We start from the raw sequence: 27,445 nt of genomic DNA on the forward strand, positions 1-27,445 counted from the left end.
AGAAGACAAGTTGCTGGCTGCCACCTGATGGGAGAGAAGGGCCCTGGGGGACCAAGGCAAATCGCAGCAAATTGCAGGGGTCTGGGTGTGCCACACTTGGAGCACTTTGAAAGATTCTGCAGTGTTTTCTTATCAAAGTACGCCAGGCTCTTCCAGGCCGTGCTGGCATCCATGGCTGGCCAGAGCTGAAATCAGAAGGAACTAGAGTGTGTCGGGGACCACAAGGCAGGGGGTGGAGCTATGACGTCCGGGAGGGCGGGGCAGGCGGCAGGTGAACGGCCAGGTCTCCCTGGCTCCAATCACTCCAGAGACTGAGCCATGGGGGGGAAGCAGAAGGAGAACGAGGCTTACGGTAAGGCTGGGGCTAGAGCCCCAGGCTCTGGAGAGAGGTGGCCGAGGTGGGTTCTGAGCAGAGGAACAACCTGGGTCTGTTATGGAAAGAGACAGCCCTGCCCGGGAGGATGGTCTCCGCCTGAGCCATAGCAAAAGTCCTGCTTACTGAAGTGAGGTCTGTGTGTGCAGGTGTTGAACCTGGCTCTGGGGGAGGGGGGGTGCAGGGGGCGGAGAGGCTAGAGGTTCTGGCTTGAGCTCTAAGTCCCTGAGGGCAGGGCCCTGGAAAACAAAGCCGGCTGGTTAGGAGGCAGGTTGGGGTCCTGAAGCTTCTGCGTAGGACAGAACTCAGGGTCCAGCAGCGTCCTGTGCTCAGAGCCTACAAGGGTGGAGGCTGGGGCTCCGGCGAGCTGGGGCTCTTGTGAGCTGGGGAACTCCACTTTAGATTTTGGATTTCTAAAGAGCAAAGGTGCTGGGGTTTGTCGACCCACACCCTGTGAAGAGTTGGTGGCTGGGACTCTGACATGCAGGGGTCTGTGTAAAAAGTTAGGGAGCTGGGCCCTCTGAAAGTTCTTGTAAGGATTAGAGGGCTGGGAGCCCAAAATTCTGGGGTCAGCCTACTAGGATTCCTGTGAACTGGGACCCTCAGCTGCTGGTGTCTGCTAGCGCTCTTAGGAGCAGGGGCTGGTACTGTGGACTAAAGGGGTCTTTGTGAGAAGTAGGGAGTGGTACCCTGAGCTCCTGGGGTCTGCCTGCTACAGGCCCTGTGAAAAGTGGGGGTCTAAGGACTGGTGGAGAAAGGGCTGATGCCTGCTTTAAGGTCTCTGTTGAGAAGAAAAAGAAGGGGGGCTGTCTGGGGCACTTTAAGGAATAGGGGCAAGTGTGCTGGGGAAGGGGAGGCCTGAGCAGAGAGGAAGCAGGGGCCTATTCCCAGAACAAAGGAAAAAAGGGCTGGAAGTCTTTCCCCAAGTCCGGAGAAGCAAGAGCTGAGGAAGGAGGGCCGAGGGTTTCCTTACCAGAGAGGATCTTCAGCGTCTACAGGGGAGCTCATTCTGAGGGTTGGGCCTCCTCTGGGTGGGGCTTGTCCCCTAGGATACCCAGAAAGGCCAGAGCACTCCACGGAAAACTTCCTGGAGCAGCTTTGGGTCAATCATTGACCCTGGATCCGTAAGCCTGAGTGGAACAGAGTCCAGAACACCCAAGACAGCAGATTCCACCCTGCCCCAGGCTAGCCTGGCCCTCAGTCCCTTCTTCAGTGTCCACCAGGACCCTGGCAGCCTGGCCCCACCCCCTCCCCTGTGTACTCAGGGAGGACCAGGAACAAGACGTGGCCACAACCCCAAAGGCCGGCTCAGATGTCAACCTGGCTGCCTACCCGGAGCTGTGTAGCCCAGTGGAGGGTCTGCAGAGTTCCTACGTCCTCCCTTCCTCGCTGTGCCCTGCAGGGCTTCCACCTGTGACTAGGCTTTCTTTGTCACATCCTTGGGCCAGAGGGCTGAGATAACAAGCATGAACGACTTGGTCCCCTCAGGGGCTCCCAACCTGGACGGTCCAGAGAGGACCCGGAAGGGGTTAGAGCAGAGTTAGGATGGCCCCTGAATGCCACTGAGAGGGTCAGCAGACGCTGACCGGGGAAGGGGCAGAGGACCAGGGCTACATTCTACTCGGAGGGCCTTGAGGGGAGAGTCAGAAGCACACTCCCAACTGATCAGGAGGCTGAAGCAGCAGAAAGGCAAGTTCAAGGCCAGCTTGGAGAACTCAGCAAGGTCCTGTCTGAAATACAGAGTGAAAATAAAAACCAAATGAATGGCCGTGGTTATAGCTCAGTGCTTTGCTTGCCTTGCACGTTGGGAGCAATAGATTCAACATCCAGTACTGTCTAAAATAAAGGCCCCACTTCCCACCTGTTGCTAGGGTAGAAGCCACAGCAGGCAACCATCCTGTTGCTGGCCAGGAAGCTGCGAATCCAGTTCCCTAGTGCCCTCTCCCTGCTAGTCAAACAGGCAGGCTCTCCTGGGACCAAGGGGTGTCTGGAAAGGACAGGATGTGGGGAGAGAGCCTCCCAGTGCCTCATTCTCACTCTCCCCGTCCTCAGGGAAATCAGCCAAATATGACCCCTCCTTTCGAGGCCCCATCAAAAACAGGTGAGCTGTGGGCGCCTTCCCCCAGGGGTGCAGGGAGGATTCTGTCTTCAGGAGCCTGATCCACTGAGGCATCTGTGTGTTTGGAGGGATTTGAGGGGGCTCTGGGTGCTGGGGTCATTCGATTTCTTGACTTAAGTGCCAGCTACTCAGGTGTGTATGTATTTGGGGAAAACTCACCCAGATAAAATTTATGAGTGTGCTCTCTTTCCATCTCTTGTCTCTCTCTGTGTACATGTGTGCGAGCGTGTGTGTGTGCATGCGCGTATGTGTGTATGTGTTTATGTGTGTGTGCATGAGCTTGTAATTAGCTGTGATAGATTTCAGCAGAAGAATTTTTTTATTTTTATTTTTTTATTTTTTATTTTTATTTTTGGTTTTTCAAGACAGGGTTTCTCTGTGGCTTTGGAGCCTGTCCTGGCACTAGCTCTTGTAGACCAGGCTGGCCTCAAACTCACAGAGATCCACCTGCCTCTGCCTCCCGAGTGCTGGGATTAAAGGCCTGCACCACCACCGCCCAGCGTCAGCAGAATTCTTATCCTAAGAAAAGTTTTGTTAGCCAGGCAGTGGCGGTGTGCACCTTTAATCCCAGCACTCAGGAGGCAGAGGCAGGCAAATCTCTGATTTTGAGGCCAGCCTGGACTACAAGAGCTAGTTCCAGGACAGGCTCCAAAGCTACAGAGAAACTGTGTCTTGAAAAACCAAGAAAAGAAAAGTTTTCTTAAAATAGATAAAGAATGCCAATCTTGCCAGGTGGTGGTGGTGGTGGCACATGTCTTTAATAATCCCAGAACTCAGGAGGCAGAGGCTGGCAAATCTCTATGAGTTTGAGACCAGACTGGTCTACAGAGAGCTAATCTTTCTAGCATTCCCCAGTCCTCTAACCCATCATCCCCCCACCACCACTATGCCCCATACCTGTGCCCCACACTGGCATCCCTGCACTCCCCAGCTTAGACATCTGTCTCGTCCCCAGGGGCTGCACAGACATCATCTGCTGTGTCCTCTTCCTGCTCTTCATCCTGGGCTACATCGGGGTGGGGCTTGTGGGTAAGTTTCCAGGACCTAGGGCGAAGGGCACTGACCCAGGGAGAGATCACCCCCATAGCTCCTGCCTCCAAGTCTCTGTCTTTCTGTGACCGTGTTGTGTGTCCCTGCCTCCAGCCTGGGTGTATGGAGACCCTCGGCAAGTGCTGTACCCCAGAAACTCCACGGGGGCCTACTGCGGCGTGGGGGAGAACAAGTGAGTAGGAGGGGGAGGGCAGCGGCATGCGGGGGCGGGAGCAGCGTGGGGGGCGGGACACACCACAGGGTAGACACCAGAGCCTGGCACCTCTGCCTCCCCTCTGCGTCCCTGAACCCAAGCCGGCCGACCCACACCGGAAGCTCTTCCTTGCCCAGCCTCGCCAGGACTGGGACAGTGCAGGATTTTAGAGTTCAGACGTCGCTGTCCGAGTCCCCAACCAGGATAAGTTTGGGCTGTGTAGTCTTGAACATCTTACTCAGCTTCTCTGAGCTCTAACTTCCTCCGCTGACCAGCAACACCCTTCCAGAAGGTATGCAGGAAATGCCCCATAAATAACACGCTGCGAACACTCCTGTCACCATTACAATGCTCCGGCAAGCGGGCGGCGGGTGTTTCACACCCAAACTGCTAAGCCTCCTGAGGGTGGTACCTTCATTTCATCTAAGACAGACTTGAGGCCTCGTTCAGGGTCCTAAAGCTGCCTTACGAGGGGCTGTGCTCCGGAATCGATATTCTCAGCCACACATTGGCTATCGTACGGTGAATTGATTACCTAGGTGGTCTTCTGGGTCTCCTTATGTCCCCAGAGGAGCTGGGCCAGGAGCTGGGCGTCACTAGTTTGGTCCACGGGACTCCGAGTGCTAAGAGAATGGCACCCCACGGCGCCCCGCACCTGTCCAGGCCCTTACGCATGCATGGCCTCTCTTCCTGCAGGGATAAGCCCTACGTTTTTTACTTCAACATCCTCAACTGTGCTGTAAGCGCCAACGTCATCTCCATCGCCCAGAACGGCCTCCAGTGCCCCACACCCCAGGTCAGAAGCCAGGCCTATATGAGCCCCACCTGCACCCCAGGCCCTGGGTACCAGCCCCTTAGCCTGTTCTCTGCCCACAGGTGTGTGTCTCCTCCTGCCCAGAGACCCCATGGATTGTGAATGAGATCCAGGACTACAGTTCAAAGACTGTCGATGAAGTCTATAAGGAATACAAGAACTTTTGTCTGCCAGGAGTACCCCCAGATATGGTAAATGCTGGTCCCCGTGCCATCGCTGTTGCTGGAGAGGGCGCCGGGAGTGGAGGAGTGGTAGGGGAAGTTGGGCTCCAAGGAGGGATGGGTAGGTCTGAGTCTTGAGGTAGTAGAAGTTGTTAGCAATGGTGGTGATGGTGGTGGAGGTGGTGGAGGTGGAGGTAGTGGTGATGGTGGAGGTGATGATGATGGTAATAATGGTGGAGGTGGTAGTGATGGTGGGAGCCACAACTTCTATGTCTGTGCATCTGTCTGTTCTCCCCGTCTCTCCCCAGACAGTGGAGGAGAGCCTGCAGAAGGAACTCTGTCCCCGCTTCCTTCTTCCTTCTACTCCAGGTGAGAGCTGTGCACATTACCCCTCAGGCACCATCCCATCCAATATTTCCACTTCTGAAATGAAGGAAGCTGACCCAGGAGGAAGGCCCTCGTCACGGGCGGGGTGGGGCGGCTCCAGTGTGAGCAGCAGGCCGCCATTCCCGGCCTCAGGACCGGGTAGTTACATTGCTGGCGCCTGCCGTGCAGCTATGTACCAGATGCCGGGACAGATGTGCAGGGGTGGTAGACACCAACCACTCCCTGCTCAAGCTGCATTCTAGGTGGAGAGGTCAGAGGTCGGAGGAGCCCTAGGCCAACTAGATGGTGCACACCGAAGCTTCCAACAGGGGCGCAGAGGCAGGAGATCTCGAAGGCCAGTCTGGGACACATAGCAGGGTCCTCCCAAGCCAACAGTAAAACAGGGCCGATGAGATGGCTCGGCACATAAAGTGCTTGCCCCAAGTCTGACAACCTGAGTCCGAGGCCCAGGACCCATGTGGTAGAAGGTGAGAATGGATTCCTGAGCTAGACCGCTAATCACCACAGGCCTTGCACAACCCACACACGCTCGCACACAATAAACAGATGTAATCGTGGTTTTGGATGAGCGGTGTGCAGAGCACCTTCCTAGCTTGTGCAGTGCCCTGGATTCCTGGATTCTGGGCACTGCAAAAACAGGACAGAGCAGCAATAACAAGAAACAACTGCTTGAGGGTCTCGTGAGAACGTCCATGGTGGGCGGGAGAGACGCTCAGCAGTTAAGTGTGCTTGCTGCTTATATATGGATTCCCAAGACCCACATAGTGGCTCGAAACGATCCTACACCATCCAGGGGCCCCGACACCCTCTTCTGCCCTTCACAGGCACAAGTTACTCAAGTGCACACACACACACAAAGCATTCATACACATAAAATAAAATATGCTCAGCATGGTGGTATATATGTGTAGTCCCAGGGCTCAGGAGGCAGAAGCTGGAGGATCTCCATGGATTCAATGCCAGCCTGATTCACACAGTGAGTTTCAGGCCAGCAAATGCCTATATAGTGAACCCTGCCTCAAAAATCAAGCAAAATAGATAAATTAAAAAAAGGGTTTTTTTTAAAAATAAAATGTACATGGATGAATAAATCTGAAGGGAATTAAACAACCTGAGACATCTATCCAGATGTTACAAACGGATGGGGCTGGGAAGGTCGATCACATTGGCCTTTCTTCCGTGTATACCTCTTCCCAGCATGTGTAACTGGTTTGGTTTATTTGAGACAGGATCTTATTTTGTGGTCCAACAGGCTCCCGGCTTGTGATCTTCCTGCCTCAGCCTGTCCTCGTGCTGAGATAACAGGAGATACCACCGTGTCCAGCTGCCTTTTCTTTCATTTATTTCTTATTTATTTTATTTATATTATTTATATATTTAACTTTAGTCAAGAAAAGACAAAACGTCCAGGCAAGTGCAGTGGGAAGGGCGCCCAAGGGCTGCTCCAAACCAGACAGATCTGGATTTAAACTTGAGCATTTCCAGCAGATGGAACTCAGGCCAGTTACTCAACCTTTCTGTGCCTTGTTTCCTCAGCGCTGGGATGTAAGTGATAAAACCAAACCTGCTCGGCCATAGTCACTAGCAGGCCCCGCTGGAGATCTAGAGATAGAGATGGGGCAGGGGCTGAGCTGAGAGAGAAGAGGAGGTTCTGAAGCTCCAAGGAATGTGTGGAGAATCCCAGGCAGGAAGCCTGGCCTAGAGCCACTACAGAGCCGGTTGACCCAACCCATTCAGCTGAGGGACCAATCATGGGTTTTGTACGATGAGGAGGCCATGACTGTCCTGGCCTAAGCAGAGAAGCAAGGTCAGGGCTGGAGGTAAAGCAGGGATCCAGGGGATGGGGCGTAAGGACATCTGATCGATGGCAGGGAGGGAATACAGGCTGCTGCACCCCAACCCTGAACCAGCAGATCCCGGCCGTCCATCACTGCTGCCTCTGGGATGGGAGGGTCCGGCAGACGCCCACCCAGCAGCCCCTCTTCTCTCTTCTAGCTCTGGGACGTTGTTTTCCGTTCCCCAACGTTAACTTCACCTTATCCGGATCCCCACAGATTGATAACACCAGTATCTCTGAGGGAATCAGGTAGATGTTATCCTCTCCTATCCTCTCCGTCACCCCCCTGTCTCCCCTTACCCTCAGCCCCACCTGACTCCATCCTTCTCCAAACAGTGGCCTCCTTGATAACATCAATGCCCGGGATATCTCTGTGAAGATCTTTGAAGATTTTGCTCAGTCCTGGCCCTGGATCCTCTTGTGAGTCCACAGCTTCCCGGGGATCCAGCCCCTTCCTCCTTCCTTCTGCCCTTCCCTGATCCCCTTTCCTTACGTCTATGTGTGAGGCCAAGGCTGCGGTCAGAGGGGGAGCTAGCTCAGGATAGACCCTGAGCCAGTCAGGACTTGTATCCGAAAATGGATCTACGTGTACTTGAGGGTACGAGGAAAGGAAATTGGGGGGCTTTGAAGGGCTTGGGAGGCAACCCTCACTTATGCTCCTCCCCCGCAGGGCCCTGGGTGTGGCGCTGGTGCTGAGTCTACTCTTTATCCTGCTCCTGCGCCTGGTGGCCGCACCCCTGGTGCTGCTGCTGATTGTGGGGGTGCTAGCCGTGCTGGCCTACGGCATCTACCACTGCTGGCAGCAGTACCGGGCGCTGCGGGACAAGGGTGCCTCCATCTCCGAGCTGGGCTTCACCACCGACCTCAGTGCCTACCAGAGCGTGCAGGAGACCTGGCTGGCTGCTCGTGAGTCCCCTCCCTCCGCTGGCTGCCAAGGGTTGTCCTGGTTGGGTGACCCTAGGCCTGACCGGGGACCACCACCTGCTGTCCCCGCAGTAATTATCCTGGCCGTCCTTGAGGGCATCTTGCTGCTGATGCTCATCTTCCTGCGCCAGCGGATCCGCATCGCCGTCGCTCTGCTGAAGGAGGCCAGCAGGTCAGGGCCTGCCTGGGAGGGAGAGGGGACCTTGGGCAGGGGTGCCCACCTGGATGGGGTAATAGGAAACCCCCGGAGGAGAAAGGTAGGATTGCTCAGTGAGTAGCGCTGCTGAGGTTTTCAGCCTCTTAGGGCCTCAGTTTCCCTGTCTGGTTTGTTCTGTTGTTTGGCAGCGGGTGGGGGGTGTGTGGTGGTGGTGGTGGTATTAAGATTGGTTTATTTTTGTTTTATGTATGGTGTTCTGCCAGCATGCGTGTCTGTGCACCATGCATGTCTGGTGCTGTTGGAAGCCAGATGAGGGCTTTGGATCCTCTGGAACAGAAGTTACAGACAGTTGTGAGCCCAAGTCCGCTGGGAGAGCAGCCAGTGCTCTTGACTTCAGAGCCATCTCTGCTACCCCAAGGATTTTGTTGTTGTCGTCATTGTTGGTTGGTTGTTTTGAGACAGGAGCTCACGTAGCCCAGACGAGTGTCAGATCAGCTATGTAGCTGAGGCTGTCCTTGAACTCCTGATCTCCCTGCCCGCGCTATGGTGATGATGGTGATCACACACAGGCTTGGGCGGCACAGGCTGACCTCCGACCTACTATATAATTGAAGATGACTTTGAATGCATCCTCCCGCACCTACCTCCAGAATGTTAGGGTTATGGGCATGGACCACTAGGCCTCCTTTATGCCGGGGGTCTCACTCAGGGTCTCCTATGTTAGGCAAGCCACATCCCAGTCCTCCTGGGTCACCCCTACCCCTGCTGCTCCTTGGAGGCTGTGTCTTGCAGTATAGCGCAGACTGGCTACAAACTCCTGGCCACCCTGCTATCTCAGCCTCCTGGACGCTGGGATTGGAAGAATCGCCGCCACACCCAGCCTCCCTCTTTGTAAGACGGTTGTCACAGCGGACTAAACCTTGCAAGGGCATTGTGAGGACTGAATGTGTCTGCGTTGACTAAGTGCGTAGGTGGGAACTGAGGTGATGCTGGGTGAGGCGGCAGGAGTCAAGGTAGGAGAAGCAGACATTGCCAAGTGGACTGCAGGGGCCAGCCATCTTTTGGGGGTTCTCTTCCCTTATACTCCCTGGGCTTTCCAGGCATCTTCTGTGACTCCAGGTTCTTCTAAGGGTCCTGTGAGCCTTATTAGGTCCACTCAGCAAGAATCCACTGTGTACCCGCCCAGAACCAGGTGCTGGGGATGTGGACACAAAAGCCGTAGTTCTCCGTTTCTGGCCTGGGGGAAACAAACAGCCAGGGTCAGGCCGGGGAGAGGCTGCACAGGGCTGAGGTCCCAGCGGGCTGCTCTTTTCTCCCTACAGGGCTGTGGGCCAGATGATGTCCACTATGTTCTACCCTCTGGTCACCTTCGTCCTCCTGGTCATTTGCATCAGCTACTGGGCCCTGATCGCTCTGTATCCTTTGTACGCCCCCCCCCCTCACGCTGGAGCTCTGGGGTGGGGCGGGTCCCCTGTTGGGTGTGAGGGGACTGAGTTGCAAGGGTGAACAGGAGTTAAATGCCAGCCCTGTGTATGTGCTGTGTGTGTGTTCTGTGTGTCCCTGTGTGTGAACTGCTCCAGTCCCAGGGGGAGCTATGTAGGTGTGTCCTGTGATTGACAACCGGCATCGTTCTTTCCTTGACTCATCTCTGGGTACCTGGCCACATCCGGGCAACCCCAGTACGCCTATCGGGTGCCGGACTCCAACGCATCTGACTGTCAGAACGTGCCTGTGAACAAGTCCTGTGACCCCATGGTGAGAGGGAGCAGGGTGGGTGCTGAGGGGATCTTGGGGGTCAGTTAGCCCAGATTTCCTCTAATGCAGAAGCACTTGAGAGGGCAAGGACTGTCCATGGAGGGACCCTCCCTCAGTTCTGTAGCTGAGCTGCCCACTTTGTAGAAAGTGAAGAGCAGGCAGGACATCTGAGTGAAGGTGGGGAGCTGACTAGCTAGCAGGACCTTTCTCAGCCGCCAAGGCCGTTAAATATTTCTTCCTCCTGGGTCTCCTCCACCCACTGCTCTGTAAATGGGAGCTGATCCTAATCGCCATCTCCGTGGGTGGCATAGGAGTTGGATGCCATTGGGTACGTCTGGCGCTGTGTACAGTGCCTGCCCACTGACAGAGACCACAGCTGCGTGGACTGTTTTATTTCCCTTTTCAAGTCCTGGGAACAGAGCCCCAGACAGTGGCCCCCAGGTCCACCCGAGCGAGCCATGCCTGTCTTCCCAGCCCCTGAGAGGGGGAGGCCCAGGGTCAGGAGCGCTGCAGCTGTCTCTGACACAGCTAGTCTGAGGCCTGCCTGAGCTACAGTCGCTACAAAACAAAGATAAGCATAACAAAAAGCCACACAACACTCACAGGAACACACCTCTAAAGCCGCCGGCTTCCTGGAGATTAAGAGTGGGGATTTCCAGTTCAGGACCAGCCCGGGTCACAGAAGGAGACCCTTCCTCAAAAACAACCCCTACACACAGAAGTGAGAGGAGGCTCATTTGGATTTAGAAAAGACCCACTATGTTCTGTGCCCAGGGAGACCCGGTTTTCCTTTGTAACATTCACCCTCCAACAGTGAGGGCAGCCACAGGCCCACAGTGATCTGTTGAGAGAAGGGTTTTTCTTTTTTTGCTTTCTTCCTTTTTCTCTTTTTGAATCAGGGTCTCGCCATAGAGCCCTAGCTGGCCTGGAACTCAATACATAAACCAGACTGGCCTCAAAAGGATCCATCTGTCTCTGCCTCCTGGATGTTGGCATTAAAGGTGTGCACCGCTGTGCCCAGGTGTTGGCAGTAAAGGTGTGCACTGCTGTGCCCAGGTGTTGGCAGTAAAGGTGTGCACCGCTGTGCCCAGGTGTTGGCAGTAAAGGTGTGCACCGCTGTGCCAAGGTGTTGGCATTAAAGGTGTGCACCACTGTGCCCAGGTGTTGGCATTAAAGGTGTGCACCGCTGTGCCCAGGTGTTGGTAGTAAAGGTGTGCACTGCTGTGCCCAGGTGTTGTTGCATGAACTACATCCCTAAGTTGCCCCCACCCTCAACTTCTAGGTGGTTAAAGAATGTTTTCTTTCTCTCTCTCTCTCTCTTTATAATTTTTCTTTTCTATTCTGTTATTTCTTTCTTATTTTATGCACATGAGTGTCTGGCCTGCATGTATAATTATGCACCACATTGTACTTGCTGTCCAGAGAGACCAGAAGAGGCCTTGAATCCCCTAGAACCAGAGTTGCAGACACTCATGAGCCACCACGTGGGTGCTGGGAATGGAACCCTGGTCTTCTTGCAGAACAGCAAGGGCTCTCAGCCACTGAGGCAAGGCATAGCTTGCTTCCTCTCTCTCTCTCTCTCTCTCTCTTTCTTTCTATCTCTTTCTTTTGAGACAGGGTTTCTCTATGTAGCCCTGGCTGTCCTGGAATTCACTTTGTAGTCCAGGCTGGCCTCGAGCACAGAGATCTACTTGTCTCTGCCGCCAAGTGCTGGGATTAAAGGCATTTGCCACCACCACCCCATTCTCCCATTCTTCCTTCCTCTCTCTCTCTCTCTCTCTCTCTAGGCTAGACTGAAATTTATCCTGTAGCCCATGCTGACCTCAAATTCACCGCCATCCCCTTGCCCTAGCTTCCTCAAACGTTGGGGTTGCAGGGCTAAAATTACGCAGCTCAGGTAGTTTGAATACAGATTCTGACTATTGTGCCTCTTTACACACAAGTATGCTTAGGGGGATCGCAAAGAGCGTTTGTTCGTTTGTTTATCTATTTATAGACAGGGTCTCGTATAGTCCAGGCTGGTCTGAATCTTGCTATGTGGGAGAGGGTGACCTTAAACTGATCCTCCTGTCTCTACCTCCCACGGGCTGTGACGACAGGCGTGCCCAACCATGCAGGGGCTTTGCACACGCTAGGCAAGCTGGCTACCAGATGATACACATCTCCAACCCCTCAACAGATGGCTTAAAAGGCAGAGTCTGAGGATTAGGTCACTGATAGAAAACTGCCTTTTGTTCCTGAAGCCCCGGCTTCTGTACTAAAAACAGGAAGAAAGGAAAAAAAGAAGAAAAAGGAAGTCTAATAAAGCTGGGTGTGAAGCTCAGCTACTGGAGGGAGGTTGTAAAATGAGTGAGGATCAGTGTTCAATCCCGGCAAAACATGCACATGCGTGTGCGTGCACACATACATACCACACACACACACCGACACTGTTTTGATGTTACAGCCAACAAAATTACTTAATGCCATTAAATGCCTGCAGTGTCTTGACGGCAGCTGTAGAGGCGTCTCTAGAACAGGTTGCTGGGAAAGGCACGGAGCAGGTGGAAGCCATAAAACCGCCCACACACTGAGCTTCTAGACAGCTCTTGAGTCTACCTGGAAACCAGGAAGCTGGTTAGTCACACCAGGGAAAGTCTGAGCTGATCTGAGCCTGGAGGCTACTAGGAACAGGGAAGATTAAGGATCTGCCTGCCACTCCAGGGTCTGACCTTGCTGTGTCCTCCCTGTCGCTTCCAGGCCTCCACCGGGAATTTCTCCTCGTGCCCGGGGCTCACGTGCGCCTTCCAGGGCTACTCATCCACAGGCCCAGCCCAGCGCTCTATCTTCAACCTGCAAATCTATGGAGTTCTGGGGCTCTTCTGGACGGTTAACTGGGTACTGGCCCTGGGCCAGTGCGTCCTTGCTGGGGCCTTTGCCTCCTTCTACTGGGCCTTTCATAAACCTAAAGACATCCCTACCTTCCCCTTGAGCTCAGCCTTCATCCGCACCCTCCGGTGAGCCAGGGGCAGCCCCCTAGGGAAGCGTCAGCCCTAGGGATACCAGGAGGTGCCGGAGTGGCTCATCTCACCTACGCACCCTCTGCAGTTACCACACTGGGTCGCTGGCGTTTGGAGCCCTCATCCTGACCCTTGTGCAGATAGCCCGGATCATCCTGGAATACATTGACCACAAGCTAAGAGGTGAATGGTGACCAGTGATGGGCAGGTTTAGCTCCTGGAGTCTTAAAGAGGGCCAAGCAGGCAGAAGCCAGTGGCTGAGCGTCGGCTTCCTTTGTCCCTAGGATCCCAAAATCCTGTGGCCCGGTGCATCATCTGCTGCTTCAAGTGCTGCCTCTGGTGCCTGGAGAAGTTTATTAAGTTTCTCAACCGCAACGCCTACATCATGGTGAGCATGGAGCCTCTTGCTCAGTACCCCTCTGCTCAGTACCCCTCTGCCTGCCCGGGCTCCACCAACACGGGGGGGGGGGGGGGGGGCAGGCTCACCAGGGGTGTGGCTCTGACCTTTCCTGCTCCTCCCAGATCGCCATCTATGGGAAGAATTTCTGCGTCTCAGCCAAAAACGCCTTTAAGCTACTCATGAGGAACGTCGTCAGGTCAGACTGCCTTGGGGTCTCCTACCCAGATCGCCCATCCGTAAGCTGGCTCATGGGCAGACGCTGCTTAGAAGGGTCTCACACTTGGTCCAGGGCTCTGCTAGCCCCATCTTGAGGTGGGCATAGACGTCACTGTTCCCAGCCCCGCCAGGATCTCACCCCCTTGCCTCCCACTACAGGGTGGTTGTCCTGGATAAAGTCACAGATATGCTACTCTTCTTTGGGAAGCTGCTGGTGGTTGGAGGTGTTGGTAAGGGCCACCATTGGGGTTTGCAGAGTCGGGGGGCCCCCTGGAATACGTGCAGAAAGGGGTGTCTGCAGAAGAGCAGCCCTGACCCTGGGACCCTTGCCCACACAGGTGTCCTGTCTTTCTTCTTTTTCTCCGGTCGTATCAAGGGGTTGGGGAAAGACTTTGAGAACCCCCACCTCAACTATTATTGGCTGCCCATCATGGTGAGTGACATCTCCCTCTGCCACACCCAAGTCCCCAGACGTGCCTAGGGGGGTCCCAATCAGTCTTGTTTCCTGCAGACCTCCATCATGGGAGCCTATGTCATCGCCAGTGGCTTCTTCAGCGTGTTTGGCATGTGTGTAGACACGCTCTTCCTCTGCTTCCGTGAGTGTCCCCCACCCTCAAGCTCCTGACTCTTCAGGCTTCTCTTGGAGGCTGGTTGTAGCATCTTCAGACATTCTGGAGGCTGGAGGGAGCATCTTCAGACATTCTGAGGCTAGAAGTTTGGGGAGGAAAGAAGGGAACAAACCCTGGACATTCTCAGAGGGGACCCTTCTCAGACAGAGGCCTGGCTAGGAAACATAGGAAGATGTTAACCGCAGAACATTTTCCGGAAGGTAGTCATAGTGTGTGTGGAGGGGTGGGGGTGTATTCTTCTTTCTTTTATTTAGGTTTTTTTTGGGGGGGGGGAGGACATGCAGGGAGGTGGGACAGGATCACACTATGTAGCACAGATTGACCCAGAACTAACTATATAGCTGAGGGTGGCTCAAACTCACAAGCCTTCTACCTCAGCCCCCAAGTGCTGGGCATTGTGGTACCTTTTTGCCCCAGTGATGATGCCACCAGGCCTTGTGCCTGCAAAGCGGGAATGCCCACCATGGTGCTATACCCCAGCCACGCACTGAGCAATTAACAGGAGGATTTTGTTGTTGCTTTATGCTTTTGTTTCTTGGTTAAATCTTATTTATTTACATGTATTCTTGGTTGGTTCCAGCTTGCTTTATAAACCAGGCTGGATCAACTCCAGTCGTCTGGCCTCTGCCTCTTGAGTGCTAGAACCATGGAGATACACAACCATTCCCCAGACAGAGTTCTGCTGTGTAGCTCAGGCTGGCCCTGTGTTCTAAGTCCTCCTGTCTCCACCTCCTAAATATTAGGATCAAATGAAAGCCACCATGATGAACTGACATGCAATTTTTCTTTATCCTGTTATCACCCTATAAAACATACGATCTTTACATGAGGAAACAGGTTATATAGAACTGCCTATATAGCCGGGCAGTGGTGGCGCACACCTTTAATCCCAGCACTCAGGAGGCAGAGGCAGGCAGATCTCAGTGAGTTCGAAGCCAGCCTGGGCTACAGAGCAAGTTCCAGGACAGGCTCCAAAGCTACACAGAGAAAAGAACTAAGTGGCTTGGACAGGAGACCAGGCTGTTGGATCCACGCAGCCCAGATTGTTTCAAGGGTGCAACAGGGTTCCACTTATCAGGGTCTGCTCTAATTGATCTACTCTGCCACTCAGTGGAGGATCTGGAGAGAAACGACGGTTCCCAGGAGCGGCCCTACTACATGCCCATGGCACTTATGAAGATTCTGGGCAAGAAGAATGAGGTACCTGCTGGGGGCAAGAAGAGGAAGAAGTGACCCAGGACAGCAACCCTCCTGTACAGAAGCCCAGCTGGATAAGCCTTAAGGATCACAATTTTATAGTAAACAAATTTTATTAAAGATTAATATTTTATATTCTTGATAAGTATGGTTTTGTTTTTAGTTCAAACTCATTTCTCTTTTATTAAAGTCCAAATTACTATTACATGGTTCTATGCAAGTAAAAGAAAATGTGTTCAGGACCTGAGGGTAGGAGGCTGGGGTGTCCTCAGATGATAGGGTGGCTGCCTAGCATGTAAGTACCCCCAGATCCTGTCTCTAGCATAAACATGGCCTGGAATCATGTCTGGAATCCCAGTACTCATGAGGTGGAGGCAGGAGGACTCCAGGTTATTCTTGACTGACTCCAGAGTGAATTCAAGGCCAGGTGGAGCTGGGCAAGACCTTGATTCACAAGAAGAGGTGGGGGAGGGGGTTGTTCGAATAAGGTATCTGTCACCCACAATCCAGGCGACTGCTTCATTTTATTTGTTTGTTTTCCATTTACTTATTTTCGGGTTTTTTTGAGATAGGGTTTCTCTGTGTAGATCCGCTTGCTTCTGCCTCCCGAGTGCTAAGTTTAAAAGTGTGCGCTAGCACTTCCTGGCACACATCAGCAATCTTAGAATAAATAAAATGAACTGGACATGGTGGCGCACACCTTTAATCCCAGCACCCGGGAGGCAGAGGCAGGCGAATCTCTGTGAGTTCAGGACCAGGCTGGTCTACAGAGCAAGTTCCCGGACAGTCAGGGTTACACAAAGAAACCCTGTCTTAAAAAAAAAAAAGATACAGCTAACCATTTTTGCCAACGTGATCTCCTGGCTCTGCCTCCAGAGCACTGGGGTTTCAGAATGGGTTCTGAAAAGCGTACAGCAAATGCTTTTTACACTGAACCAACTCCGCAACCCCACGTGACTCTTTAATATCTATATTATATAACTTATTTATATATAAGGTGTGCACCACCACACCTGATTTAGGTGGTGGCAGGGATTGAACCGAGGGCTTCCTACAGACTAGGAAGGAACTCTACCATCTCAGTCACACGGTCCCCAAAGTACTTTCTAGCCCTTCCACAAGGGGTTAGAGCCTTCCTCCCCGCCGGTTGCTGCACAAGCCTCGCTCCTTCGTCGCGTTCCGGGTATCAGAGCCAATCAAAAAGCTCATGCAGACTGAGCCCGCCTCCTGGGTCACATGCTGATGTCGGACAGCTGGAAGGACCAACGGGAGTCGCGGCAGAGAGGGCCGCGGCCACAAGGGGCGGGGCCAGAATGACGTGTGCGCATTTAAAGGGTCGGGGTCAGCTGACGGCTCGCTGCCGGTGACCAGTTCTGGGGACAGGCATCGGGAAGCAATGGTGGGGGCACAGCCGAGCAGACCCCGGGGACCGCTGAGCTGCTGGGCGCGCCGTTGGGGTCAGGTGCTCGCAGCGATCTTCCTGCTGCTGGTGGCGGTGGCGGGGTCCGAGGCCAGGGTGGAAGATGACTTCAGTCTGGTGAGCCCTGATGCACCTGCAGAGGTGGCCGCTGTCCCCCAGCTCGGCCACCTCTCCGAGCGGCACTCCCGCCCCCATCCTCTCCCAACCCCTTTGCTTCCTTGGGCCCCTGGCTGCGTTTAGGGTCCTCGCCCATCCCCGAGGGTTTCTTCTCCCCTGCTCAGGGACCTTCGGCTTCCGCCCATGCTCTCCTCCCGACTGCCTTCTCTTGTTGGCGGACACCCCTCAGCCCTGCCCAGGCTCCCCATTACCTCTCTCATGGGAACCCTAGCTGGAGGCGCTCCCTACCGGTCTTAAAGCCTCGTCTAGCTCATCTGATTAAGGTGTCCTTCCTTCCACACAGGTGCAGCCGCTGGTGACCATGGAGCAGCTGCTGTGGGTGAGCGGGAAGCAGATTGGCTCGGTGGACACTTTCCGCATCCCGCTCATCACCGCCACCCCTCGGGGCACGCTGCTCGCCTTCGCCGAGGCCAGGAAAAAGTCTGCGTCCGACGAGGGGGCCAAGTTCATCGCCATGAGGAGGTCCACGGACCAGGGTACAAAGGTGCCCGGGGGTGGGGGGCTTGGGTGGGTGACCGAGATAGAGAGTAGGGGGTTCCCTTCACCCATCCAACCGCCCAGAGCAGAACTTTGAGGCCTGAGTTCCCTAAGGAGTTAAGGAATCCCGAGGGGGAGAGTGTCCAGGGAACTAACTGAGACCACCAAGGGGTGGTCTCCTAATTCTCACTGGGAATGAGAATTATGTTGCCAGGTGGGATGAGCAGGAAATAATGTCAGAGAAAGAAGAAACAGGGTCTTGGTGCCACGGTAAGGTCCCTGGGGAAAGGCAGGAAGTGAACCAGAAAGGGTACAATTTCACTCTGCTCTTTTCTTTTCCCAGGTAGCACATGGTCCTCTACAGCCTTCATTGTAGACGACGGGGAGGTCTCGGATGGGCTGAACCTGGGGGCCGTGGTCAACGATGTGCACACAGGAGTAGTGTTCCTTATCTACACCCTCTGTGCCCACAAGGTCAACTGCCAGGTGGCCTCCACCATGCTGGTGTGGAGTAAGGATGACGGCGTTTCCTGGAGCCCACCCCGGAACCTCTCCGAGGATATTGGCACAGAGATGTTTGCCCCTGGACCAGGCTCTGGCATTCAGGTTTTTATCCTGGGGATAGGTGAAGAGGGCAAGATCATGTAAATTAGATTTTTTTTTCTTGAGTGGGATTCCTTAGAGATGGGGAGGGGCATTCTGGAAAGAGCACCCTGATGTGGAGAAGATGAAACCCTGCCATCGGCTTCTCACATGGGGTTGTCCACAGATTGTCCTTAGCCTGAGCAGAGTAGAGTTGGGTGACTTTTGGGCAGACACAGACCTCTATCACGGTGCCCAGTGCCCAGCAGAGTCCACACTCAGGCAGGCGTGAAGCTCCCAATGCTGGGTGAGCACTTGTGCACATGTCCGGACGTGCATTCTGCATGTCTTGGAAGCTTCCAGGGAAGGGCAGTGGGGAGCGTGCAAGTACCAAGCATTATATGTGTGTGATACCCAAATCCGTGAAGTCCCCACAAAAGACAACAAGGAGATGAGTCCCATATGCAAAAGCAAAGAGCCTTTGTTTTAATCAAGTTTGCAAACTCGGTCTCTCTGCATGTCCAACGTATTGGAATAAACGGAGAGCCCCAAGCTCAGTTAGAATTGAGTTTTTATAGTAGTAAAGGTGGCGGTGAGGGGTCTCTGAGGTTCAGGACCCCTGACTGGCTGACATTTGTCTAGGGGTGTCCTGGTGAGTATGCTGGCAGAAGGTCCTATCTACAGTGGTTGGAACGTTAGGCATTTCCTTTGGATGGTCTGGTTTTGGGTGGTGCTAGGTAATCTTAGTTTGTGGTTCTTTTGGCAACCAGGTATTGCTTCGGGTAAACTACTGAGACTCAGGCCTCCATTAAACCTACTCTGGCAGGTGGTAATGGTTGGAAGTTAACTTCCGTTGGGTGATCTGTCCATACTTAGCTTATCATGGCTGACTCCCACAGTATATATGTATGAGAATGCCACTGTGAAACCCATTCCTTTGTATAGAGAGACAGTCTCAGAAAAAAAAAAAAGGAATTGATAAGAGTACTGAATGCTGGGACATAAAAGGCATAATCCCAGCACTCAGGAGGCAGAAGCAGGGAGATCTCTGAGTTCAAGGCCGGCCTGGTCGACAGAGGGAATTCTGATATACAGTCATGGCTACACAGAGAAACTCAGTTGAGAGTCAGCCTTGGTTATGTAGTGAGTGGGAGGGCAGCCTGGGTTGAGATGGTGAACTAATTTTCTTTTTTCTTTCTTTCTTTTTTCTTTTCTTTTTTTCTAATGGGTGTTCTCAACCTAGGGCCTTGTTCATACAAGGCAAGAACTTTTCCACTGAGCTGAGCCCCCAGCCTTCTTATTATGCTTTTTATTTTTGAGACAGGACCTCACTAAGTTCCCCAGGCTAGCCTTAAAGTCACTCTGTAGCCCAGGCAGACTTTGAACTTGCCGCCTTCTGGGCTCAGCCTCCCGAGTAGCAGGGATTACAGGCCTGGCACACACACAAAAGCTTCATTCGGGCAGTGTCTGGGAGAACATCAGGGACCCAGAAGTGTCCTCGCTTTGGGGGGGTGCCCTTTCTGCCTGCCTGCTCCCTACAGCACCATCCTCTCTCACAGAAACAGCGGGAGCCTCACAAGGGCCGGCTCATCGTGTGTGGACACGGGACTCTGGAGCGAGATGGCGTCTTCTGCCTCCTCAGTGATGATCACGGTGCCTCCTGGCACTACGGGACCGGAGTGAGCGGCATCCCCTTCGGCCAGCCCAAACACGAGCACGATTTCAACCCCGACGAATGCCAGGTCTGGAGTCGGTGGGAACTCGCTTGCCCACACCTTCGCCCAGAATGCCATTGCACCCGAAGACCCAGCTCTGGCTTCCTCAGCCTGCCTGGCTTCTCAGAGGCCCTGTCCTCTCCCCTTAGCCCTACGAGCTTCCAGACGGCTCCGTCATCATCAATGCCCGGAACCAGAACAACTACCACTGCCGCTGCAGGATTGTGCTCCGCAGCTACGATGCCTGTGATACCATTAGGCCCCGGGACGTGACCTTCGACCCCGAGCTGGTGGACCCAGTGGTGGCTGCAGGAGCAGTAGCCACCAGCTCAGGCATTGTCTTCTTCTCCAATCCAGCCCATCCTGAGTTTCGTGAGTACCTGGGGGTGGGGTGGGTGGGGCACCATGCCTAGCCAGGGCCCGGACAGGGCAGACCCAACCCCCTCCTCTGCCTATTGCACGCCTAGGGGTGAACCTGACCCTGCGCTGGAGCTTCAGCAATGGGACGTCCTGGCAGAAGGAGAGAGTCCAGGTGTGGCCAGGGCCCAGCGGCTACTCATCCCTGACAACGCTGGAAAACAGCACGGACGGAGAGCAGCAACCCCCGCAGCTGTTCGTTCTGTACGAGAAAGGCCTGAACCGGTACACCGAGAGCATCTCCATGGTCAAAGTCAGCGTCTACGGGACGCTCTGAGCCCTGCACCTCAGGGCGCCAAGTCCTGGACTCCAATCTCACGACCTCATGGCTCTCCCTTCGGGGGTCTGCAGAGGGGGCCTGAAACACAGCGCTTCCACCGAACTCTAGCCTTTTGCAGAAGCAACTTCTCTTTGACAGGGAAGTCACTCGGTTATGACATAACGGCCCAGCTTCCTCTCCCCCAGGCAGGAAGTCCCTCCAGGACAAGGCAGCTGTTCCTTTCAGGGACAGCATGGGCACGGGGGTGTTCCCTGGAGTGATGACCGAATATGAACCCTGGGAACTGGGAAGGCCAGCGTGGAAGCAGGTACGAGACCTGAAGAGGATTCTAGGAAATCCCCGGGACAGAATGGCCTTTCAGAGTAAGGCACACACACACACACACGCCCTTGATTATTTATAAATCAAAATATTTGTAACTTAAAATTTTTAATGAAGGAGATAAAGCGTTTCTGGAGTCTTTGGTTCTGTCCACTCGCACCTTCTGGACCGCCTCAGGGACACCGGTGAATGTCCGGTGAAACCCAAGTGAGGTTAGAACGGGTACTGGTCTGCTTATTGCTTGGGAAACAGAACCCAGTCAATCAAATCCCATGTTTCCCATGAAATGACTATGAGTTTCATTCATTTATTTTGTTTTTATGTACTTTTATTTATATTTTGAGATGGGGTTTCTCAGTATAGCCCAGGCTGTTCTGGAACCCTGAGATTCGCTTACCTCTGCCTCCCAAGAGCTGGGATTAAAGGCCCACGCCACCAACCGCCCGGCTTAGAATATTTTCTATTTCTAAAATAGGGTGGGATATGAAATAGGGAACAGGTGTGTAAAGCCGGGTGGGAGGCCGTGTCAGCCCAGCCTGTGAGAAATTAGCGCCCTGAGGCAGATGCTGCGTGTAGGGGAGGGAAGAGCCCAGGTAGGTACTTGAGTGTGTCAGGTGCCTGTAACCTCACACTTCCTGGGCTGGAAGCATAGCTCGGTGGTAAAGTTACTGCTTATGATTAGAATGCTTAAGACCCTGGGTTCAATCAGTGAGGGCGCCCACGTTTATCGAGAGGAAGGAATGCGTGTTCCGTTGTATCGCAGAGGTAAGAGAACAGCGAGCTGGAGATGGTTCTCTCCTGTGGGTCCCAGGGATTAAACTCAGCTTGTTAGGGTTGGCAGCAAGAGCCTTGCCGGCTGAGCCGTCTCGCAGTCTCTGCTTTTAAGAATTTAAACATATTAGGGACAGAGGAATGCTGGTCATTTGCAGTTAGAGGGTCATTTTTCTGTTGATAGCTTCTCTAAGAAATGTTAAGATAATAGTTCTGTCTGGTAGAAGTATAGCCCCACTGCATAAGGGCACAGTTCTGTGTGTTTTATCCGGAGATGTGTGCCCAGGGCTGCTGACACAGCCCAGGGGTAAGCGCTGAAGCACGCAGCGGGCCTCAGTTGTGCACATGTGAGTGCGTGCTCATATACACACTTCAGTGAGCACACATGTGAGCACGTGCTCATACACACATACTTCAGTGAGCACACATGTGAGCACGTGCTCATACACACACTTCAGTGAGCACACATGTGAGCATGTGCTCATACATACACACTTCAGTGAGCACACATGTGAGCATGTGCTCATACATACACACTTCAGTGAGCACACATGTGAGCATGTGCTCACACATACACACTTCAGTGAGTACATATGTGAGCGCGTGCTCATACACACACTTCAGTGAGCACACGTGAGCATGTGCTCACACATACACACTTCAGTGAGTACATATGTGAGCGCGTGCTCATACACACACTTTAGTGAGTACACATGTGAGCATGTGCTCATACACACACTTCAGTGAGCACACATGTGAGCACGTGCTCACACACACACTGGCACACACACAAACACACATGCTTGCCTTTTCTAAAAGCTATAGACATGTTGTCTTTTTTTTAAAAAAAAAGATTTATTCATTTATTCTGTATACAGTGTTCTGGCATGTATGCCTACAAGTCAGAAGAAGGCGCCAAATCTCATTATAGATGGTAGTGAGCCACCATATGGTTGCTGGGAATTGAACTCAGGACCTCTGAAAGAGCAGTCAGTGTGCTCAACCTCTGAGCCATTTCTCCAGCCCAACATGTTGTCTTTTAATCACTTTGTTTTTAGCAAAAATCCTGTTATGAATCTCAAAGTGGATCGAACTCACTACAAAGCCCAGGCTGGCCTCCAACTCAACACCCTCCTGCTTGTTCTCCCAGGGACTGGGATACCAGAAGTGTACCATCACAGCTGCCTAACACATTTCCAAAACCAAAAAGAGAAAAATGGTTAGCCTGTGTTCAACATTCAGTTTAGGTTAGTTTTTGGTTGTTTTAGGGTGGGTCTCACTATAGCCCAGCCGATCTCTAGTTCCTGAAATCTTACTGCTTCAGAACTAGGACTGTTGGTATATCCCACCAAGACAGGCCAACATCCAATTTTGTTTGTTTTAATTTTATCTGGTTTGTTGGTTTGTTTTGTTTTGTTTTTAGAAACAGGGTTCCTCTGTGTAGCCCCGGCTGTCCTTTAACTTGATTTGTAGACCAAGCTGGCTTTGAATTCACAGAGATCCACCTGCCTCTGCTTCCCAAGTGCTGGGATTAAAGGTGTGTACCACCATACCCTGCTTCTTCTTTTTTTTTTTTAAAGATTTATTTATTTATTATAGAGTGTTCTACCTGCATATATGCCTGCTCACCAGAAGAGAGCATAGGATCTCATTAAAGATGATTGTGAGCCGCCATGTGGGTGCTGGGAACTGAACTCAGGTCCTCTGGAAGAGCAGCCAGTGCTCTCAACTGCTGAGCCATCTCTCCAGCCCCATACCCTGCTTCTTGTTTGTGTTTTAAATGAAGGTCTCACATTGTAAATGCCCAGGCTGACTTGGAATGCATGATGTCTCAAATGTTTCAGGTCCTGCCTCTGTTCCTTTTTTTGTTTTTTAAAGATTTGTTTATTTATTATGTATACAGTGTTCTGCCTGTATGTATGCCTACGTGTTAGTAGAGGGCACCAGATCTCATTACAGATGGTTGTGAGCCACCATGTGGTTGCTGGAAATTGAACTCAGACCTTTGGAAGAAGCGTTAATGGTCTTAACCTCTGAGCCATCTCTCCAGCCTGCCTCAGTTCCTTTTAAAAGAATTTTTAAAGTAAAAAATACTAATATTTTGATGTCATTGGGCTCTCAGAGAAGTGCTAACAGTGGCATCTACTATCTAACCAATATTCAAGTTTAATCAAATAAGGTCTGATCAAATCAGAACTGAAAATCAGGAATGGTAGTATAATCACAGCTGAGGCAGGAGGATGGCTGCAAGTCCAAGAGCAGCCTGGTCTCATAGCAAGGTCCAGTCTACATAAGCAAGACCCTTTCTCAAAGCACAAACAGGCGAAGAGGCGGCTTACGGTTATGAGCGCTGGCTGCGAGGACCCTCTGATTCGCAGCACCCACGGAGTAGCTCCCAACCCCCTGTAATTCCAGTTCCGGAACCTGACACCTTCTGGCCTCCACAGGCTTCGGACATATACATAAAAATAACTTAAAACAAGCAAAAATCAGGACCCAGGAAAATCTATTCCTGATTGCTATTTATTTATTTTCTGTTTTTTCTTTCTTTTTTTCTTTTGGTTTTTTGAGACAGGGTTTCTCTGCAGCTTTGGAGCCTGTCCTGGAACTAGCTCTTGTAGCCCAGGCTGGCCTTGAACTCGCAAAGATCCCCCTGTCTCTCCCAAGTGTTGGGACTAAAGGCGCCTGGTGTGTGACTTTTACTTTTTCTTATGGTTTTCCTCGTTTATTACCTGCAATTCTTCAGTGAAAAGGAGCTTTCCTGGGCTGTAGAGACGGCTCAGCAGTTAACAGCCCTTGTTGCTGTTGCAAAGGATCTGAGTTTAACCCCAAGCACCCACATGGTGGCCACAGCCATCTCTGGCTTCAGTTCCAGGGATCCGATGCCCTCTTCTGACCTCTGTGGGCACCAGGCATAAACATACATGCAGGCAAAACACTCACACACATAAAACTAAGAGCTAAAAATAATAATAATAATAAGACTTTAAGAAAAAGAGAGAGCCTGCCCTCCTCTGAGCTGTTTGTTCCTTGGTGCGTGGTTGGTGCAGGAACTCCATGGGTGGGGGCTCGCTGTCCCTCGAATGAGCAGTTCCCAGAGTCCGTTGATGGAACTCGTTCGTTGCCCCAGTCAGTAAACCACACTGTTGCCCCATGGGGCAGACAGGCCCATCCGCTGGCCTGCAGAAGCAGAGGGGGAGGGTCTGTGGAAAAAATGATTGACAGAGAAATACCTAACAAAACCATTAATAGAAAGATAGGCAGGCAGAATGGTCAAACTTAAAACACACACACGAGAGAGAGAGAGAGAGAGAGAGAGAGAGAGAGAGAGAGAGAGAGAGAGAGAGCCCGGTGAAGTAGAAGGGGGCTAGCAGTTATGGGCGGCAGTGGACCTGTCACCTACCTCCAGAGGTAGGCAGAGACCCTGCCTGAGCTCCAGTAGATGGCGCTTGAAGACCCCTTCCCCCCTCCTCCCTGGGACAGGCTCTGGAGCCGGTCAGACACCAAACCCCTTCCCCACCATTCTCCACGGCAGTACCAGGCCCCGAGTTGTCCCCTCCCACGCCCACCACCGGTGCCTGGAATGGAACCTGGGGTCTCAGGCAGACTGGGTGAGCACTGTACCCACTCACTGAGCCACACAGCACACCTAGCCCGGGATTGTTTATTTTTGTTAGGGGACAGTGTCACTATGTAGATGAATCAGGCCTTGAACTTGTGGTGAACCTCCTGCCTCTGCCTCTAGAATACTGGGGCGTCTGCAGCAACAGTATCAGAATGTGTATCCTGGAGAGATGGCTCAGCAGCTAAGGGCTCTCCTCCTCTTCCAGAGCACCAAGGTTTGAGTGCCAGCGTCTTCGGTTTACAGCTGGCTGTAACTCCAGGTCCAGGGTGTCCAATGCCTTCTGACTTCCTCAGGCACCATGCACACATGTGGTATACATACATACACACATTAGGCAAAACAGTCACATGCATAAATAAATCTAAAAAAACATTTTAAATACATTTCTGAGCGGGGGCAGTCCCTGTAGGTAAAATGCTTATCATACACGCCTAAAACCCTGAATGCGGATCCAGCACCCCTTTTCACACGTTTTCACTGGCTTTCACGCCACCATGGCAAGCTGCAACACATGCATGGGTCCTGGAAGCTGAACTCTGGTCTCTAGTGCCTATAAACCTCCAGACCCCAGACAGTGTTTTAACGCAGTGATTCCAAAGGGCCTGGAGAAACGACTCAGCCATTAAGAGCACCTTCTGCTCCTGCAGAGGACCCAGGTTCCCAGCAACCACATGATGGCCCTCAACCCACAACTCCAGAAGGGAGTCAACACCCTCTTGTGGCCTCCACGGGGACCAGGCATTCATGTGGCACACTTACAGACAAGCAGGTAAAACAGTCACAGACACAAAAGAGTAAATTAAAAGAAAGAAAGAAAGAAAGAAAGAGAGGAAGAGAGAAAGAAAGAAAGAAAATACAGGCAACCAAGTACATGTGGTTGGCACGCCACGCGTCTTGGTTTTTCATTTGCTTTTCTTTGATGTGCTGGGAAAGGAACCGGAGGTCGCAGGCACGCTCCTCAGGAGCTCTGCCACTGATCTTCAATGGGTGAACTGGTCTCCGTCTTTGTTCTGGGTGTAATGGAAAAGGCTAAATATGTAGGAAATTCTAACGGAGGTGCGTGCTTCTGTGAGGCTAGAAATCACATTTCCGGGATCTGTAAGTCAAGACTCCCGTGGTGCGACAGAACTCCAGCCTTAGTTCGGTCTGCTGGGTCGACTGCAAGAATTCTGCGCAAACGTGGGGCCCGGACAAGTTGCTCAGCGGCAGTTTGGCCCCCAGGAAGCAGGCAGACAGATGCCGTTGGAGATGGAGCTACCCGAGCAATTGGAGGCCCCGTGGAAAGCAGTGGGCGGCAGGGACTCTCCAGGAACAAACACTGGTCTCTGAGGACCTGGTGCCATGGCTACCGCACCAGCTCCCCTGCCACTGCTGAAGGAGACTCGGAGCGGGCAGCTCAGCACTTCTGGGTTCCAGCACGGTGTTTGGTATTAGGGATTAAGAGAAGAGTCCTGGGCTTGGTATGCAAAAGTGGGATGGGCAAAAAAGGAGGGGCCGTGGCTGGATAGAAGGCTCAGGGAAGAGCGCCAGCGGTGGTAGAGACTGGTCTGGGGAGGGGTCAGTGTTGGGAGAGGGTGTGGATTTTGCAGAGGTGGAGCCCAGGACTGGGTGCATAATTACCATTATGAGAGAGTCCATTAATGAGCTCTTGGGTTCATTTTGATTTGAGATTAGTTGTTTAAGTTTTCTCTCTGTTTCTCTCTCTCTCTCTCTCTCTCTCTCTCTCTCTCTCTCTCTCTCTCTCTCCTTGAGAAAGAGTTTAGATAAGATCTAAATCTAAAACCTGTCCTCAGACCTCAAACTCCCTAGAGAACAGAGTCTGGCCCAAAATTCCTGGTTCTATCCTCCCACCCCCAGGGAACACCCCCACCCTGTTCAGAAGATTAGATAGGGCCCACCTGCGAGGTGAGCGCTGTATTACCACCTATACTTCATCTCCAGTCCCTTTTTCTTTTCTTGAGACAGGACTTTGATCACACTTGGTAGCCCAGGCTGGTCTTGCAACACTGCAGGCCTCTTGAACAGCTGGGTGGACAGTCGTGTGCCTGCAGCTTGGCTCTTCGAACGGCTCGTAAAAAAGGCTAGGCTGTGTAGTCAGGAGCACACCCCTGCTCCAGGCCCTGCGTTCCAACCTCAACAAGCAAAACACATTTAAAACCTTTTAATAGAAGTTGTTCAGTTCTCTCAGAAAAAAAAAAATCAAACCTGAGGAGCCACAGGGGTTGCCTGTAAGGTCCTGGAAGATGTCCAGCCCCCAAGATCTACCTCTTAGGAGGTCCCTAACTAGTTTGTTTACCTGCTAGGGTTTAACGGAGGGTGTTGGCTGACGTCATCGTTGGTGTATTTTTAGAGTTTAATGGTTTAATGAGAGGCAATAGAGATTCTAGAAGGTGATCATTTCTACTTGAGAGTCACCTGACCAAGGACAATGACATCTAACACATCAAGC

The 27,445-nt window shown here is 52.6% G+C and overlaps 2 protein-coding genes across 2 annotated transcripts; both read left to right on the top strand.

Moving 5' to 3' along the window:
- Positions 1 to 249: 249 nt before the first annotated feature.
- Positions 250 to 15,356, top strand: Slc44a4 (solute carrier family 44 member 4). The gene is made up of 21 exons (XM_087898522.1): positions 250 to 352; positions 2,426 to 2,474; positions 3,448 to 3,521; positions 3,636 to 3,714; positions 4,432 to 4,531; positions 4,612 to 4,740; positions 5,019 to 5,079; positions 7,093 to 7,183; positions 7,271 to 7,354; positions 7,605 to 7,840; positions 7,931 to 8,030; positions 9,338 to 9,430; positions 9,668 to 9,770; positions 12,510 to 12,766; positions 12,858 to 12,952; positions 13,054 to 13,157; positions 13,292 to 13,365; positions 13,545 to 13,615; positions 13,724 to 13,818; positions 13,897 to 13,981; positions 15,126 to 15,356. Exons 1-21 carry the CDS (start codon positions 319 to 321, stop codon positions 15,245 to 15,247), a joined length of 2,136 nt encoding a protein of 711 aa, XP_087754648.1. The 5' UTR covers positions 250 to 318; the 3' UTR covers positions 15,248 to 15,356.
- A 1,196-nt stretch (positions 15,357 to 16,552) lies between these two features.
- Positions 16,553 to 20,730, top strand: Neu1 (neuraminidase 1). Its single transcript, XM_048437910.3, has 6 exons — positions 16,553 to 16,748; positions 17,092 to 17,284; positions 17,629 to 17,891; positions 19,427 to 19,609; positions 19,732 to 19,954; positions 20,050 to 20,730. Exons 1-6 carry the CDS (start codon positions 16,608 to 16,610, stop codon positions 20,274 to 20,276), a joined length of 1,230 nt encoding a protein of 409 aa, XP_048293867.2. The 5' UTR covers positions 16,553 to 16,607; the 3' UTR covers positions 20,277 to 20,730.
- The last annotated feature ends 6,715 nt before the right edge of the window (positions 20,731 to 27,445 follow it).

This window comes from Myodes glareolus, chromosome 18 (assembly GCF_982192425.1).
Source record: "Myodes glareolus chromosome 18, mMyoGla1.1, whole genome shotgun sequence".
Classification (NCBI taxonomy): domain Eukaryota; kingdom Metazoa; phylum Chordata; class Mammalia; order Rodentia; family Cricetidae; genus Myodes; species Myodes glareolus.